At 36.1% G+C, this 15,898-nt stretch overlaps 1 protein-coding gene, 1 long non-coding RNA gene and 2 other non-coding genes across 6 annotated transcripts; 1 reads left to right on the top strand and 3 right to left on the bottom strand.

The window, feature by feature from the left end:
- Nucleotides 1–1,352: 1,352 nt before the first annotated feature.
- Nucleotides 1,353–2,991, bottom strand: LOC131527651 (uncharacterized). Its single transcript, XR_009267712.1, has 5 exons — nucleotides 2,841–2,991; nucleotides 2,396–2,485; nucleotides 2,018–2,077; nucleotides 1,641–1,715; nucleotides 1,353–1,434 (listed from the first exon to the last, which is right to left on the bottom strand). It is a non-coding gene; the product is annotated as an uncharacterized LOC131527651 (long non-coding RNA).
- LOC131533469 (small nucleolar RNA SNORA13) lies at nucleotides 1,810–1,942 on the bottom strand. The gene has a single exon (XR_009269118.1). It is a non-coding gene; the product is annotated as a small nucleolar RNA SNORA13 (small nucleolar RNA).
- LOC131533463 (small nucleolar RNA SNORA13) lies at nucleotides 2,149–2,285 on the bottom strand. Its single transcript, XR_009269115.1, has one exon. It is a non-coding gene; the product is annotated as a small nucleolar RNA SNORA13 (small nucleolar RNA).
- Nucleotides 2,992–3,817: 826 nt separating the features above from the next.
- On the top strand, nucleotides 3,818–15,883 carry pcyt1aa (phosphate cytidylyltransferase 1A, choline a). 3 transcript variants are annotated; one of them, XR_009268288.1, is made up of 10 exons: nucleotides 3,818–4,036; nucleotides 6,606–6,720; nucleotides 6,804–6,903; nucleotides 8,614–8,730; nucleotides 8,866–9,017; nucleotides 9,177–9,255; nucleotides 10,113–10,255; nucleotides 10,377–10,565; nucleotides 13,476–13,599; nucleotides 13,995–14,132. XR_009268288.1 is itself a non-coding variant. In XM_058760062.1 (10 exons), exons 3-10 carry the CDS (start codon nucleotides 6,613–6,615, stop codon nucleotides 14,229–14,231), a joined length of 1,125 nt encoding a protein of 374 aa, XP_058616045.1. In that variant the 5' UTR covers nucleotides 3,823–4,036; nucleotides 6,236–6,402; nucleotides 6,606–6,612; the 3' UTR covers nucleotides 14,232–15,883. The 3 variants fall into 3 exon arrangements, 2 of the variants coding, with proteins under 2 accessions (XP_058616045.1, XP_058616044.1); XM_058760062.1 differs by lacking the exon at nucleotides 13,476–13,599 and adding an exon at nucleotides 6,236–6,402 and having other exon boundaries at nucleotides 3,823–4,036; nucleotides 13,995–15,883; XM_058760061.1 differs by lacking the exon at nucleotides 13,476–13,599 and having other exon boundaries at nucleotides 3,824–4,036; nucleotides 13,995–15,882.
- The last annotated feature ends 15 nt before the right edge of the window (nucleotides 15,884–15,898 follow it).

Here is a 15,898-nt window from a genome sequence, read left to right as displayed (position 1 = left end):
TACACATTAACAAAAAGCAGAGAGCAATATTTCAATGTAGTGAAACTTTTTTAACATTTTGGTTTTTAATAGCTAGATAAAACATTTATAAAATCCTTTATTGGACTAAAAAAAAAAAGTAAGACATTATTCCACGTAATCAAAATTTTAGTGAACAGTGCTTACAAATTATGATGAAAACCGTAGTCAGTAGAGTAATTTAGATTACTCAGTTTAGGCAATGCATTTTGATTACTTTTAGATTACTTATGACCTAGCTTGTTTATAAATTTGAATGGGATTATTGTTATTAAAGAGAAATCAAATATATTCCATTTTTTGTTATCAACTTCATGAAATGCATTAAACATTTCATTGCTTTAAGGTTTAAAAATAACTATTCTGATTACGAGCATTTTAAAATGTAATATAATCTTATAACAAGTGCTACATTTTTGGAATCTGATTGCATAATTCAGATTGCATGTGATCAGTTACTACCCAGCACTGTTAGTGAAATATGAAAAGTAACAAACATAATGAATTGTGTTTAATAAAAACAAAATATAATAAAGATTATTTCTCTTTTGCGTTAAGAAATATTTTGTTGGTACGCATCTGCACAATCTACCATATCTTAATGAAACCATTTTTCTCTTGATAAAACTCAACTTGTATATAGATCACATTTAAAGTAGGTTAGATAAAATTAGAGACAATACAATAACTTGACCTGGTTTATAATTACTGTGGGTTGCAGGCAGATTTGTCTTCTGTATCATAGAACACTGCCAAGTCACATGGTGATAACACCAGAGAAATGCTCATAGTCATTAGTCACATCAAATGCTCATATAAACTCTCAGAATGTAATATGTCACACAGTATAAACCAATTATCCCTTAGTGTATTTCCCCTCGCGTTTTTCAGGTGTCCAGAAAACTGCTAGATCTTTATTTACTGTAATATATTTTATTCATAAATGTGATGTGCAGCCCTATAATTTAAGAAACTGCAAAATGTTTGTCAGGTGACCATGTTTTGAAAGGGTGATGGCTATCTGAGATAAGTAATTTGTAATGCTGAAAACTATTTTTTTCCAGATTCTCTAGTCCATTCTGTACACAACTCAATTGTTGTATTTCAAATCAATTAAATAATTCCCTAATGAGCATAAGTTATCTGAATTGAACACTTTGTTTTCTTCTCGTTTCATTTTTACTGCCCTAGAAGACAACGCAAGTAAAAAGTGTAACAACCATTTCTAATGTGGAAATTGAGAAAAGTTTGGACTATTTGCTTTTTATGCCGTGTACCACGAAACATTCAAACTGATTTTCAAGAGACCATAAAACATCCACATACAAAAGACAGACTTTTGAAGGTTTTATTTATAGCAGAAGGTTTTATTTATAAAAGAATGTAGTGAGGATTCACATATGCAGAAAACAGCATCTGGAAGAGAACAAGAAATATTAAGCCACAGAAACACTTGGACAGCATGAACATATGAATGCTGAACATATAGCAATGAGCACAGTCAGCCCTTATTGAACTCAAATTCATGCACGCAAAACTTCTTTTACCTTACAAATCATTACAAAGCAGCAAAAGAGGGAACAAGTCAAGTTTGTCATTAAGTTATCATTAGTAAAACTCACCTCACACGCCACTAGTCCTTGAATGCTGGGTAATTTACCTCCACTAGGAAGGCTCACTCCTTGTGAATACAGACCCTTTATAATAGACAATAAAATGCAATTAGCATTAAACTTTGCATTTTTATGGATACATTATCATGGAGTATAATGCATCAATTGTTTAAAAAGTTTATGTCCATAACATGACCATTTTGAAAGGCACAGATGTAAATGCCTTTCATCAGCCACCTCATGTATTAATGTCTGCCCTAGTTGACACCATATTCATCTGAGCAGCAATGAACAGGTAACACATTAAGGCATGATTAGATTCACTGTAGTTGTACTAAAACGACTTTTTAAACAGTTAAGAGATCTGAAAATGCTCAGCTGCATACCAGGTGTCATGTAACCCGGTCCACGTTACAGTTGCAGCCTTTTACTGCAGGCCTGCTCACCTGAAATGATAGAATATGATTGTTAAAGCATGCACACAAACGATCAAGTCATAAACGTAGCTTATTGTGAACGCTGTTCTTGTCATAGCACAAGCAAGAGGAACAATTAAGAGTGTTCTCTCATAAATCAGGCTATTTCAAGATTTACTGTGCGCCTTCGTTGACACCACATTCATCTAATGGAAAACGAATGGGCAACACAAAGGCAAGACAGAGAACCGTATATCTAGTATAACTTGCATTCTAATGGATCTAGCTTCACTTTACTTATTTTTTCAATAAATATATTTAAAATCAGCTGTTGATGCAAATTCACACCTGGAGCTCAAAAGCACGTTTCACCTGGTCCTCATGGTGTCAACACGTGACACGGTGCACCAGCCATTTCCTGCTGCTTTCAATGCAATGCTGTGGGAAAAAAAAAAAAAAAAATAATAATAATGTCAGCATATAATGAACTGTACATGCAAAAAATGAAAACCACGAGAGCAACAATAATCCAATATTCCAAGAATATTACAATAGAATAGAATATTCCAAGCTGCTCCAGAGTCACAAATAAAACTATTTTTAAATGTGACAACAGAAAGATTTATTTGCACATCTCAGCTGACGAGTATCTAAAATAAACGGGGAATATTTGAAGAACGACGACTGGACAGCATTCAACCGGCTATTCCACATACGGTTTTCATAATCGTACCACTAAAAGTAAACATTTCCTATAAAACCTACTCATGTACAAATAACATTCACTACTTACCCACATGCTACACAATGAAGCCGTCTTTACCACTTTAAGAGCGCGTGATGACACTCGCTTTTACTTACTCATCTCCACGTGGACAGTAGACCAGAAAAGTCCTTCTGGCTGATTGAAGGACCCAGTGAAGACGACTGAGAAAGTGCCTGAGCGCAATTATTTAAACTTGCTTCCTCAACCTACACAACCAGTAAAAGTTTACACACCTAATTATTCATCATTATAACTATTTTCCACATTTTATAAATAATGGATTTGTCTAGATTACAACTCTGCACACGGTTCACGCTCTCAACCAACGGAGGTAATTTTTTTTAAAACAGCAACAGTAAGTTATGTATTCTGATTTTCCAGTATAATCCATAAAAAAAATCAATAAAATAAAATTGCTAATAATTTCAAAATTAATTAAGGCACGATTTATGTATTTTTATATATTTGTATTTAACACAATTTCATACAAATTAATTCTAACAAAAAAAAAGTACATTAAAACAATTAATCGTACACGACTAGAAAATAATTTTAAGGCTTTAACCTTGAGCATTCAACAAAGGGTCTTTGAAGGTGCTGTGAAGGGTCTATAAAGGAAGACCACTCACACTGACAAAAAAAAAAAAAAAAGAATCGGCTTAATTATAATTAAAATGAATTAACATTAAAATGACAGTCTGGCCAAAAATGAAAATGCTGTCACTATTTAATTCACCCTCGTATCATGTAACATAAAATATATTTTGAGAAATGTCCCAGTATTTATTTATTTATTTTTTTGTTACCAAGAGAGTCAAGGTGGGAATCATGAGAATCATGAAAAACCTTTACAGTTATACCAGAGAAGTATATAAAATAAAAATAAATAAATAAATAAATAAGGGGCGGGGGTAATTTGTATTTTGTATTTAATAACACTCTCAACGGCTAAATAGCAATCCTAATTTAAATTTGCGTGGACGATGGTAGGACTTTTATTTTGAAACATCACGGTTTGGCTGCCATCTTGGAGCCGAATTAAGTTGATCCCAGTCTCTTTTGTGGCTCCTGTCAAATCGGAACTGAAGGTCTGAGATCACGAACACAGAGACATTTAAACCGCAAGACACTTCCGATTCCTGTCAGACTTCGACCTAAAGAAACACAAACCTTCAAACACCCTTTAACACGATCTGAGCGAATAACTGCGCTAAAACACAAGGGTAAGCAGCTAATGAGTGTTCATGTCTGTATATGCGTCCTAAAGATAGTCAACAAGAACCAGCTGGTGTGTAAGTGTTGCTTGACATACGAGCTCAAAACATTAGGTTTATCAAGTTAGCTGTTTTGTTTGAGTAGTTGAACTGTCACTTTTTTGAGACACTCCCACTGTTATATCATAATGTATCAAAACCCCTCCTCCAATGGTTTGTTGTGTTTATCTCAGAACTAACTTGAAATCCAGTAACTTGCATTTTATGCCAGGAATGAATGATTGAATGTGGAGCATTATAACGGACGGTGGCCCCTGTCTCTGAACTAATTACTATTTTTGTTACACTTTCAATATATATATACACACACTCGCACAGCTGGGATTGCACTTAATAGTGTGTGTGTGTGTGTGTGTGTGTGTGTGTGTGTGTGCTCATTTGGACTCTGTGCTCTTAGATAAGAGACTGAAATAATGGGATTGTGTTTGTATTATAACCTAGAGTGCTGATCTGTCTTCCTCTGCTTGTGGTCCTAATGCCAGTGTGTGCTCTGAAACATGAGCTGGCCTTAGTTTAGTTTGTTTATCAGTGCCAGATCTCAAAGCAGGGTCGTATTTAGTTGATATGTCAGTTATGGGTGTGCTATAATGGATGCAATGTGGTGTTCGGGTCACATTCCTCACCTTTTGCTTCATTCACTCATGCATTCACTCTGATAAGACTCAAGGCTGTGTTTAGATCAGGAATGTTTGGAATGAGGAAGGGTTTCCATAGGCTTGTTCTGGAAATCTGTGTTGCTGCTGACCTGAGCTCAGTTTTTTTTAATGTACTTTTTTGCAGTCTTGATTGTATGGACTGTATTTTTCCCACCTTTTCATGAAGAAATGGCTCATTTCTGTTTCCACCACAGGATGAAATTTTTATTTTTTATTTTTTGTGCAAGTTTATACTTCGAAGTTAATCAATTTCTCTCACAATTTTCAATTTTAATTGAATTCCATTTTAACTTCTTTTTTTTAATTCCATAGTGGAAACCAAAAAACAGAACTGTGATATGTAAACTCAGAATTCTGAGAATTCTAAAAATTCAAAAATTGAATTTTAAGGAAAAACCCCTCAGAATTGCGAGATATAAACTCAGAATTATGAGTTTACATCTCATAATTCAGACTTGCATTTCTGAGTGGTTGAATTTTTTATTTCATTTATTATTAGTAGTAGTAGTAGTAGTAGTATTCCATATATCCTCAGGTGGAAATTGGATTCCATAAATTTTAGCCAAAAATCTGAAGAATTTATATATTGTTTTAAAAAAAAACTATATTTTCTAAATGCGGTGTTATTGATCTTATTGTGAATAATTCATCCATGCATGTTTAATTTTTTTAAGTTGACCTTGCAATTCTTAATCAAAATGTCATAATAATTCAATCTTCCAGTAAAACATCAGACTTTTGTTAGACTTTCACGATCATTTAGTCCGTTTAAACCCTGCTCCTCTTTTTACAATTATTACAATAGGCCTATGTATTGCAAATTTAAACCTATTTTATTTGCATTTTGCCTTCATTTTAATTACAATTAAGCATGTTCTCTCCCCATATTTCAAATTCTCATTACTGCAACACAAAAAATATTTCATTGTCATTAATGTTATCCAGTAATAAAAGCCATTCCGTCAATATGGAATCAAACAAAAATTAAAATTTCAAATTCTCATTACATTTAAATTACATTTTATTTTCCTTATGCAGACTGTAATTTCTCATTTCATCCTGTGGGATTACAAATTTAAGAATCTGTTTTAGATCTACTGATCCTACATCCTTACATACAATCACCTGAAATACTAAAGTGATATACATTGTATTTAGCATTTATGGTAACGATGATGACATCAGACTAACGATTCTGTTAAACAAAGTTTGTAGCAAGAGGTTCCTGCCAGTTCCTGTTCTCTTATTGTAAGTCAAATGAGCCAGATACCGAGACTCTCACCTTTTGTTTGTAATGGCTCTTGGTGCCTCTGCCCCAGTATTTGAGTACTTATGCTGATTGGATTAGGAGTGGTGTAAAGGGGGAAGGTTGCTATACCTGAATACTTCATTTGCATGCTTTGTTTAAGGTCGTCAACCAGGTAATCTGTCTCCATTTTTAAGCAATGCCCCCTAAATGTATGTAACTACAATGTATCACTGCCTTAGTTAGGCTTCTGATGACTACAGCACGTTCTCAATAAAGAACTCTGCTGAAGATACCCAAGAGTCTCCTGGTCTTTGCTTCTGGGTTTCCAACCATCCCAAAAGATTGGACTCGCACATGTTCTTGGCAGATTTCATGTTCTTCACCCCTTTAGCCCCGGCCTGTGAAGATCAGTAAGACATCTGGACATTTATCTTCAACATGGCCGAATAATTTGCACCACATACAATTCTCCTGACACAGTGATATTTAATATTTTCTGCAACTCAATATCTGGACTTAGACTGCTATTGATTTCTGTACCACCCAGATTACAACTAAATGCCTTTTAATTATTATCATCATTCCTGTTGTTTTTTTCTACATGTTTTAATAGAGCCTGAATGGAGGCCCACGGTTCAGCAAGATTGTCCAGGAAGAGAAAGAGAGAAGGTTCAAATGGAGAGGCAGAGGAGGGCGAGAAACTGCTGAAGTTAAAGCGATGCACAGTGGTGAGTAGGATGAAGGTGTAAGCATGTGTACAGATGAGAGATGGTATTTGAGCCCAAAGGCTGTGATGCTTCTTGCCCCTCAGGGTCTGAAATACCCGGCTCCGTATGCAGATCAGCTCGAGTCAATGGAAGATAAGCTGTATCAGCGCGTCACCATGGAGGAAGCTCGCAAAGGCACTCCACGTAGGTTATTTGCCCTCTGTAGCAAACTCCTCACACATACCCATTCAGATTTACACATGCTCTGTGTTACTTTCATTCACTGACCACATGACTGGATTCAGGTTGATTCATTGGCCGTTATTTACGGTCGTGGCCAGAAATAATGCATATTTGTATTGCAACATTTGTGCATTATTTCAACATTGTATCCACACATGTATTTCAAAACAAAAAGGCTAAAAAAAAAGCTTATTACAAACTAACTTTGACTGTATTTACAACCTTTGGATGAACTTTTGTGATTCGTTACATTCCTTCACCTCTCTAATGGCATTTTGGGCCACTTTTCTTCTTTCATATGTTGCTTCCGGACATAGTTATTGGTATTCAGTAGGATACACATCTGGATTTGTTACTTCTGAATAGTGTAGTGTTTGTTTTTAACAATTCCGGGCTTTTGTCATTGTTGTTTTCAGGGTTATTGTCCTGTTGGAAGACAAATGGACCCATTTCACAGACTGTAATGACACCTTTCCATAAATCCAAACAGCCACAGCACTGTTTTTTGCGTCTCTGAGCAACACGACAGTGTTTAGTTCCTGAATGAATCAACCGTTAAATGATTCGGTTCAGTTGCAATGACTCACTTGTTAACAGTGACTTGCTGCCACCTACTGGCGATTTTAATTTTCACATTCAAAGTATCTGTTCATTTTAAAATAATTTCAAATAACAGTATTTAATGTTTTATGTTTAAAATATCAAAACATTATGCATTTGTGACATATATATTTCTGAAACTTGGTTCAAAAAACCAAACCAAAATGCTTGATGTATTGATATTACAAATCTATTCTGCTTTTTCTTTTAAAAGAGAAAGGGTTTACTAAAATATGACAATTCTGTGGATCCCTAAAAGAAATGCATATGTGGATACCAAAAGACATTTTAAAAGAAGCATTATGTTGCATTACTTAATGTTACTAAAATGTAACAGTGCCAATATTTTGGGCCATGACTGTACAAACTTTTATAATGTTTCTGTTTTAATCTATACTACACTGACAAATACGATGCTACATTTTTTTAAGGTAAGTGGTTGCAAACAATTTATTTTAGCTACATTTAAATAAACATTTTTGAAATTTAGTCAACTAAATTTGTTTATTTAAATGTAGTTAAAATAAATTGATTGCAACCGCTTACCTTAAAAAAATTTAGTAAATTCAATGAATTTTTTTTTTCAATGTACCATTCAAGGTTTTTGAAAGATGTATCTTATACTCACCAAGGCTGCATTTATCTGATTAAAATACAATAAAAACGGTAATATTGTAACTATTAAAATAGCTATTTTCTATTTGAATATATTTTAAAATGCAATTTATTCCTGTGCTACATTTTCGGCATCATTACTCGTCTTCAGTGTCACATGATCCTTCAGAAATCATTCTAGTATTTTTTTATTATCAGTGTTGAAAATAGTTGAGCTGCTTTATATTTTTGTGGAAACTGACATGTTTTTTTTTTTAATAAATAGAAAGAACATTTATTTGAAATATTGTCACTTTAAATCAATTTAATGCATTCTTGCTGAATAATAGTATTTTTGAACGGTACTATTTGTACATAAAACATTTTGTTTTATGTTGTTTACCTTTCATACTCACTTGAAATGTGTCTAAATGAAGTAGCCGATGAAGAAGCTGATGTCCTTCTTGTTGTTTTCAGCCGACAGGCCTGTGCGTGTGTATGCAGATGGCATCTTCGACATGTTCCACTCAGGACATGCCCGCGCTCTCATGCAGGCTAAATGCCTTTTCCCAAACACTCATCTTATTGTAGGTGGTAAGTAATCCTGAGCGGCTTCAGTCCCGAGCACACAGTGTATCTGGAGTTATTGAACTGTTTATCATTCTGATCATTTAGCACAGAGTCCGTCTTAATGTCAGTGCTGTATTTAGCGCCTCTCTCTCTCTGCAGTCTGTAGTGATGACCTCACACACAAGTTAAAGGGCTTCACCGTCATGAATGAGGATGAACGCTATGACGCGATTAGTCACTGTCGCTATGTGGACGAGGTGGTCCGCAATGCTCCGTGGACTCTCACGCCCGAGTTCCTCACCAAGCATCGGGTAAGACGAGAGAGAACTGAGCAGTAGTGTAATACTCCCGTGTTATATTTTATATTTACATATATTAGTGTTGGAGGAAGAAAGTAAAATGGGAAGCAAGGGTTGAGCCAATTAATTGTGTCTTTATGTAATGAAAGACTGTGTTTTTTGATACCTAAGATTGACTTTGTGGCCCATGATGATATCCCATACTGCTCAGCTGACAGTGATGATGTTTACAAGCACATCAAAGAAGCAGGTGAGGACAACAGATTCCGAAACAGAAATCAATCTCTGCATCTGAAATTTCAACAAAATGAACATTTATTAACAAAAACAATAAAACCCATTACAAACGAGGCATTTGTTGCATCCAGTGGGGACATAACTACTGATTATAATGACTTATACTGTCTTTTTACTAAACATTACCATGTCTACATTTGTGATCGGAGAAACGACAAACACTACTCTACACAGCTCAAAACTCGCGTTTGAATAGTCAGTGGCAAATTCTTTAAATATGAAAACATACTTACAGGCTGTGAGTCAGAAGCGCCAGACTGTCCTTGCAAAGTTGGAATTGCCCCACTTTATAGAAACAGTTTTTGAGCAGCTGGCATTGTTACTCTCACAGGTTCAGGAAATAATCCTCTGTAAAATGCGCTGCACACACTCTAATATTTGGGTTGAACTGTTCTGGAACAGTGTTGTAAATACAACTTAACCACTGATTTCTAGTTGCGTCCTCTTTTGAAAGCCCAAACAAAGTAGTTTCGCTTTCACAACGAAACACAGCGTCTCCACGACATGGCGCCGGCGGCAGCAACAATACTACGGCGAGAATAAAAGTTACGCCTTCTTTCATTGCGTAAACACTTGGGCGGTGTTTTGCAAATCTTCCCACACAGTGATGTAGACGTGGGGCGTGTCTGAATGAGCCGTTTTAGGAGGGCGTGGTCGAGTCTTAACTTTTATAAAGAATATCTCTTTGGTTTTGAGACTTTAGTCTTTGCAACTTCAGGGATCTTATCTATGCACAAACAGCTTGTAACACTCCAAAGAGAAAGGAAAACTTGAAATCGCATCATATGACCCCTTTAAAACCTTCCACAGGAATGTTCGCACCGACCCAACGGACAGAGGGCATTTCCACCTCTGACATCATCACACGCATCGTACGAGATTATGACGTCTACGTCAGACGAAATCTTCAACGTGGCTACACCGCAAAAGAGCTTAATGTCAGCTTCATCAATGTGAGCGTTCTTTCCTTTACTAGTAGAAAATGGTCTCAAGATTAAGATTAGAGACCAGAAATGAGATTTCTTAATCAATCTACTCAACAATGAGTTGCTCTGCATTATTACCGACACACAGGAAAAGAAGTACAACCTTCAGGAGCGTGTGGACAAGGTGAAGAAGAAGGTGAAGGACGTGGAGGAGAAGAGTAAGGAGTTTGTGCAGAAGGTAGAGGAGAAGAGCATCGACCTGATCCAGAAATGGGAAGAGAAGTCCCGCGAGTTCATCGGCAACTTCCTGCAGATGTTTGGACCGGAGGGAGCGTTGGTGAGTATCTCTTTAACAATAGCTATATCCTAAAACTGCAAACTCTGCATCCTGTGCTCATATGTGACTGAGTTGGAATGCACGACTCTCAGTTGATTCCAACAGTTTGATGTTAGCATGTTGTTACATTAATGATGCAATATTCTTTTAAGCATAAAACTACACACATTAGGTAAAATAGTCTATTTATTTAGAAATATACCCGCAGGCAGCAATTATCAGGGTCCAAGCATCAGTAGTTAAAGGGATAGTTCACCCAAAAATAAAAATTCTGTCATTAATTACTCACCCTCATGTCATTCCAAACTTGAAAGACCTCATCTTCTGAACACTAATTAAGATATTTTTGATGGAATCTGAGAGTTCTCTGACCCTCCATAGACAGCAAGGATCCTCACACGATCAAGGCTCAGAAACGTAGCAAGGACATCGTTAAAATAGTCCATGTGACATCAGGGGTTCAATCGTAATTTTACGAAGCTACGAGAATACTTTTTGTGTGCAAAGAAAACAAAAATACAGATTTATTCAACAATTCGTCTCTTCCGGATCACCCTGTTGCACCATTTTGGGGAGTATCACATACGTAAACAACATATGCAATGTATACAATGCGGATACGTTGTTTACGTTCAAATCAAAGCGTAAACTGCATATCCGTGTACGGTGCTGCTGACACAGAACAGCAAACCCATACATTGTTTACGTATGTGATACTCTCCAAAATGGCACTATAGGGAGACGCGGAGGAGACGAATTGTTGACGAATAAATCGTTATTTTTGTTTTCTGTGCACACAAAATTCTCGTAGCTTCATAAAATTATGGTTGAACGCCTGATGTCACACGGACTATATTAATGATGTCCTTGCTACTCTTCTGGACCTTGATCGTGTGAGGATCCTTGCTGTCTATGGAGGGTCAGAGAGCTCTTGGCTTTCAACAAAAATATCTTAATTTATGTTCAGAAGATGAACGAAGGTCTTTCAAGTTCGGAACGACATGAGGGTGAGTAATTAATGACAGAATTTTAGTTTTTGGGTGAACTATCCCTTTAAGACAAAGAGGTGGTAAAATTGTGTTGAATCTTTTTGTTTTTACTGTAAAATCAACAATCTCCACTGATACTGAAAAATATATGATAGCTCCACTCACAGCCTCATTTGACAGAATGTACGAACCTGTCAATTTCAGTAATAGTCAGCTGTTGTGATTTGATGTTATTAGCTGATGAAAATTACTGTTGGCGGCAATGTTTGTTGATTCGAGTCTCGTTTGAAGAATAGGTTAGCATGTGTACAAAGATGCTGCATTCCAGTTTATAACTTGTTGGATCATATGGTTGTGGAGTTAACGTTTTTTGATAACAGAATTTGACAAAACTTGGTGGGTGTCTTCAGAATGTCCTGTTGTTTCAATTAGTTTCAGTAAGTTTAGACATTGGCAGATATAGGTCATTTCATTAAAAGTGGGCATCGTCTGACCAATTTATTCACAATGCTTTGATGAATGTCAATCATTTTAAGAACTTTTTGTCATGATGGTCTGAGGATGATGTGTGCCACATTTCGTGGGAATCAGACCAACAGCCTAGGAGGAGTTCAAAAAAATGTTTTTTTAATTTATTTTTTGGAAAATGCAATATGGCAGATTTTTTTTTTTTTTTAATACAAATTTAGTTGTCAGTGTTGAACGAAACTGGTAAAGCTAGCAATGCTAAGGTCATTGGTTTGATTTTCCAAGGAACACATTTTTTACCCCAACTGCACACTTAGCAGTGCATTCTGGGATATGCCCAAAAACATACACGATGCAAGTACATGAAACCAAAAGCTTCTAGTTATGTAACTTTGCATTTTATTTGCTCTATGCAGTGTTGCATGTTGTTGCTGTGTGAAATGTGTCGGAAAGCCATGTATAACTTAGCAAAACCATTCATGTTTGTTCCGTTCAGACTGCAAAAACCTAAAAATGACAATTCAAACCTGTTTAACTTACTTTCTTTTGTGAAAGAAAATGTCTATTTATTTTTCATTTTTTTGTCCTTACTATGGAAGTCAATGGGGACCAATGTTGTTTAGACGCCAGCTCTTCTTTTTTTGTTTTGCAGAAGAAAAACAGGTTTAGTTGGACAACTGTTAACTGTCCATTTAAACTTTTTTCTAATTAGAAGTTGATATATATATTTAAATAACTGCGTAATTGTATTGTAAGGGTTTTATTAGTTTCCCTATCCTTTCCAGGTCTAGAAATCACACTTTTACAATTCCCTCATACAGTTTATCCAGGTCGTCCAAGATCATAAACGAGAACGTTTTTTAAATGAAAATAGCAGTTGTCAATGGAACAAATAAGAAACGTGATTTCATTTTGCTTACATCTTGATTTTTAAATGTTTTAGCTTATTTTAAACCTGGTTTAACCTTATTTAAAATTAACTTAAGCCATCATGCGGCTTTCTAGTTGAGAAGCACTGTTTTAAAGTCATGAATCTTGTGAGGGACCGAGCCAAAGCATAAGGGAGCATAGAAAAATAGGTTTCAAAAAATGTATTATTTTAATCAATCAAACAAAAAACTAACTTTTCACAAATCATCAAACAACTAGGCCTATTAAAGAAATAATCAACAAAACAACACTAAACAAAGACTTGTGCTAACCAAACTGAACTCACTCCAAATGACACAACAGAACCACATTTATACAATTGGACTAGTCCACATTACTCACAAAAGGGAGGAAACAAGAAACCACAAACTACAAACTTCTTAAATACTTGAAACAGATTAAATATGAATCTTAAATAAAACCAAACAAAATACTATTAAAGAAAGAATTAAACCAGCAGTCTTAAATTTAAACCATATTGGTTCTCCCCCTGCTTCATCTGTCTGTTGGTGCCGGCCGGCAGAACTAAAGAGAGGTGGAAGCAGCACGACGGTCCTTTAGATACCCGGGACCCAATGCCGAAAGCTCGAGAACCTCCACACCTTTCCACAGCGCCCACTGCACGGCAACCTCAACTCAAAGAAACGGTATTAACAAACAAATACACAGAACAGCAAACTAAATTGTGTGCACTCCAATTAGCTACCATGTACTGTGATTTAATAAAGTGTTGAGATGACAGAAACAGAATTTGCGTCTTATTTGAAATACAAAATTAAGAATATGATTTAAAGGTTTTGTTATCAGCCGGATTTAACTCAATCTATATGGAAATAAAAATACACTGACATGTGTGGGTACGTGTAGGTATATGCCCGTAAGCACACATTACCATTCTCTAATGTGCGGCCACCTCGTGGGCCATCACAAATCTAAAAATAAAAAGCCAGTATGGCCTCCTCAGGTATCAGTTTCATCACAAATACCCACGACTCCGCCCAAGGTCTCTTATTGGCTATGTGTTGTTCTTCCTCTCTAACAGAAGCACATGCTGAAGGAGGGAAAAGGGCGAATGCTTCAGGCCATCAGTCCGCGGCAAAGCCCCAGCAGCAGTCCCACACGCGAGCGTTCCCCGTCTCCAACCTTCCGTCTGCCCTTCTTCACCAAAACCTCCCCGCCCTCCTCGCCCTCGTCACATCACAGCAGCGCCCTGTCCGGCTACACCTACGCCGCCCGCGGGCTGGCCATCAGCGAAGACGAGGAGGACGAGGAAGATTAGAGTGCCACAGCGCACCACGCATCTGTCTTCCAATACTGGCAATCCAACCTCAGAAACGAAGCAATCCTTACACCATCCATCGGTTTCGCTCTCTGTATTACTAACACACATGAAGGGTTCAAATGGAGTGACGTCTAGAACGTTAGTGACTGAGTCAGTTCAAACTTGAGGGGTTTTTAAGTCATTGTCAGCAATGGAATGCGAGTATTCAAACTCCAGCGTCTCGTCTTGAATCGCGCTGGATTGGCAGGGCTTTGTCGTGTTTTAAAAAGAGTGAACATGGTATTAATGTTTCATTTTTGTTTTGAATGTTTTTATCGTAATATATAATCGTTAGACATCTCATAAGTCATGTGTCTCTTGGGGGCGAGATTGATGTCTAACGTTGAAAACGCTGCAAGGTGTACTGTAAGATAAAAGCTAATTGTCTAAATACAAGCGCTAAAATATTAAAATGATTTGTCTGTATTACAAGGTGCATTATCAGTGTTGTGGTAATTCTACAAATTAGAAAAATACGCCAATATTATACAGGCATGACTGAGTGGAAAATGATAGTTTGCCTACGTGAATTTGGTGTGTCATGCTTTAGCAAAGGTCAGAATTCCAAATTTGAACATTGTATTTCAAAAACATATGCTTAATAACCTAAAGAGTTGTCTGTTTTTACTGTAAAAATGAAAGTATGTCATTTCATCACCGCACAATGCCCTGTTCATCTATCACTGTGATTGTTTTCTTTCAAAGAGCTTTTATCCTAAAACTTAGGTTGAAGGGCTAGTTCTCCAAGTTCGGTTTCGATTTTTGAATTCAAGCTTGATAATTACACGGTTAGGTTCTGCAGAATGAGTCTTGCACGTTTTGAAGTCAAACCAACGGAGCTGTCGATAATTAAGGAAGGAAACCACACTGTAAAAAGTGATGTTGACTTAAAAAAAACTTAATAATTTTAAGGCAACGGGTTTCCTCAGTTTTTTTAAGTTAAGTCAACTTATCACTTTTTACAGTGCACTTCAAAGGAATATTCTGGGTTAAATACAAATTTAAGTCAACAGTACAGTATATCAGAAAATCATTTTGCCTAAAACAAAACTAAAATCCATTGTGAGTTATATCAGTTGTTTATATCAGTTAATCCAGTTGTTTTAAGAGTTATACTGTTAATCAGTTGAGGGACAAAATGATGTACGGTGTTGAATGACATTATGATGTCTTAAGCTTAACTTGTATTTAACCCTTAACATTCTTTGAAGAGCTTTGTCACCATTTTTATGTACATGTATGGATATGCAATGGTCAGTTTTAGACGGTATGTGTTTAAATTGATTGAGAAATCACCAGTGATTATAATATCTGACGTTCTGTCATTTCATTTCATAATTTGATGAGGCAGAGGCTGAACAAACTGCTGTCCAGACTTGCACTGATGTCAGAATTCAACTATTGTTATGCAAATAGTTAATGCTTAATTTTCATGGTAATGTCTGTCTTTTCCTTTGCACAAATTAAGTGACTCTAGGAGAGATTATTATTTTATTAACTTTGCCTTCCCTTATCCTGTCAGCCTTTGATTGTACAGGATGTCAACAGAGACAGGAAGACAAATAAATAGTGTCTAACGTACAAGAAGGGGTGTTGTATTTTGTTCTACCGTCTAATTTACTACC

The sequence above is a fragment of the Onychostoma macrolepis genome, chromosome 02 (genome assembly GCF_012432095.1).
Source record: "Onychostoma macrolepis isolate SWU-2019 chromosome 02, ASM1243209v1, whole genome shotgun sequence".
Classification (NCBI taxonomy): Eukaryota; Metazoa; Chordata; class Actinopteri; order Cypriniformes; family Cyprinidae; genus Onychostoma; species Onychostoma macrolepis.
Note: the sequence above shows the minus strand (reverse complement) of the source record. Positions and strands in the feature narration are given on the sequence as shown.

Bases quoted from the DNA above. Each gene is read 5' to 3' on its own strand.
- pcyt1aa (XM_058760062.1), top strand. From the start codon at position 6,613: ATGGAGGCCCACGGTTCAGCAAGATTGTCCAGGAAGAGAAAGAGAGAA. The intron at 6,904-8,613 runs GTAGGTTATTTG...TGTTGTTTTCAG, and splicing joins AGCTCGCAAAGGCACTCCAC to CCGACAGGCCTGTGCGTGTG. The intron at 10,566-13,994 runs GTGAGTATCTCT...CCTCTCTAACAG, and splicing joins TTGGACCGGAGGGAGCGTTG to AAGCACATGCTGAAGGAGGG.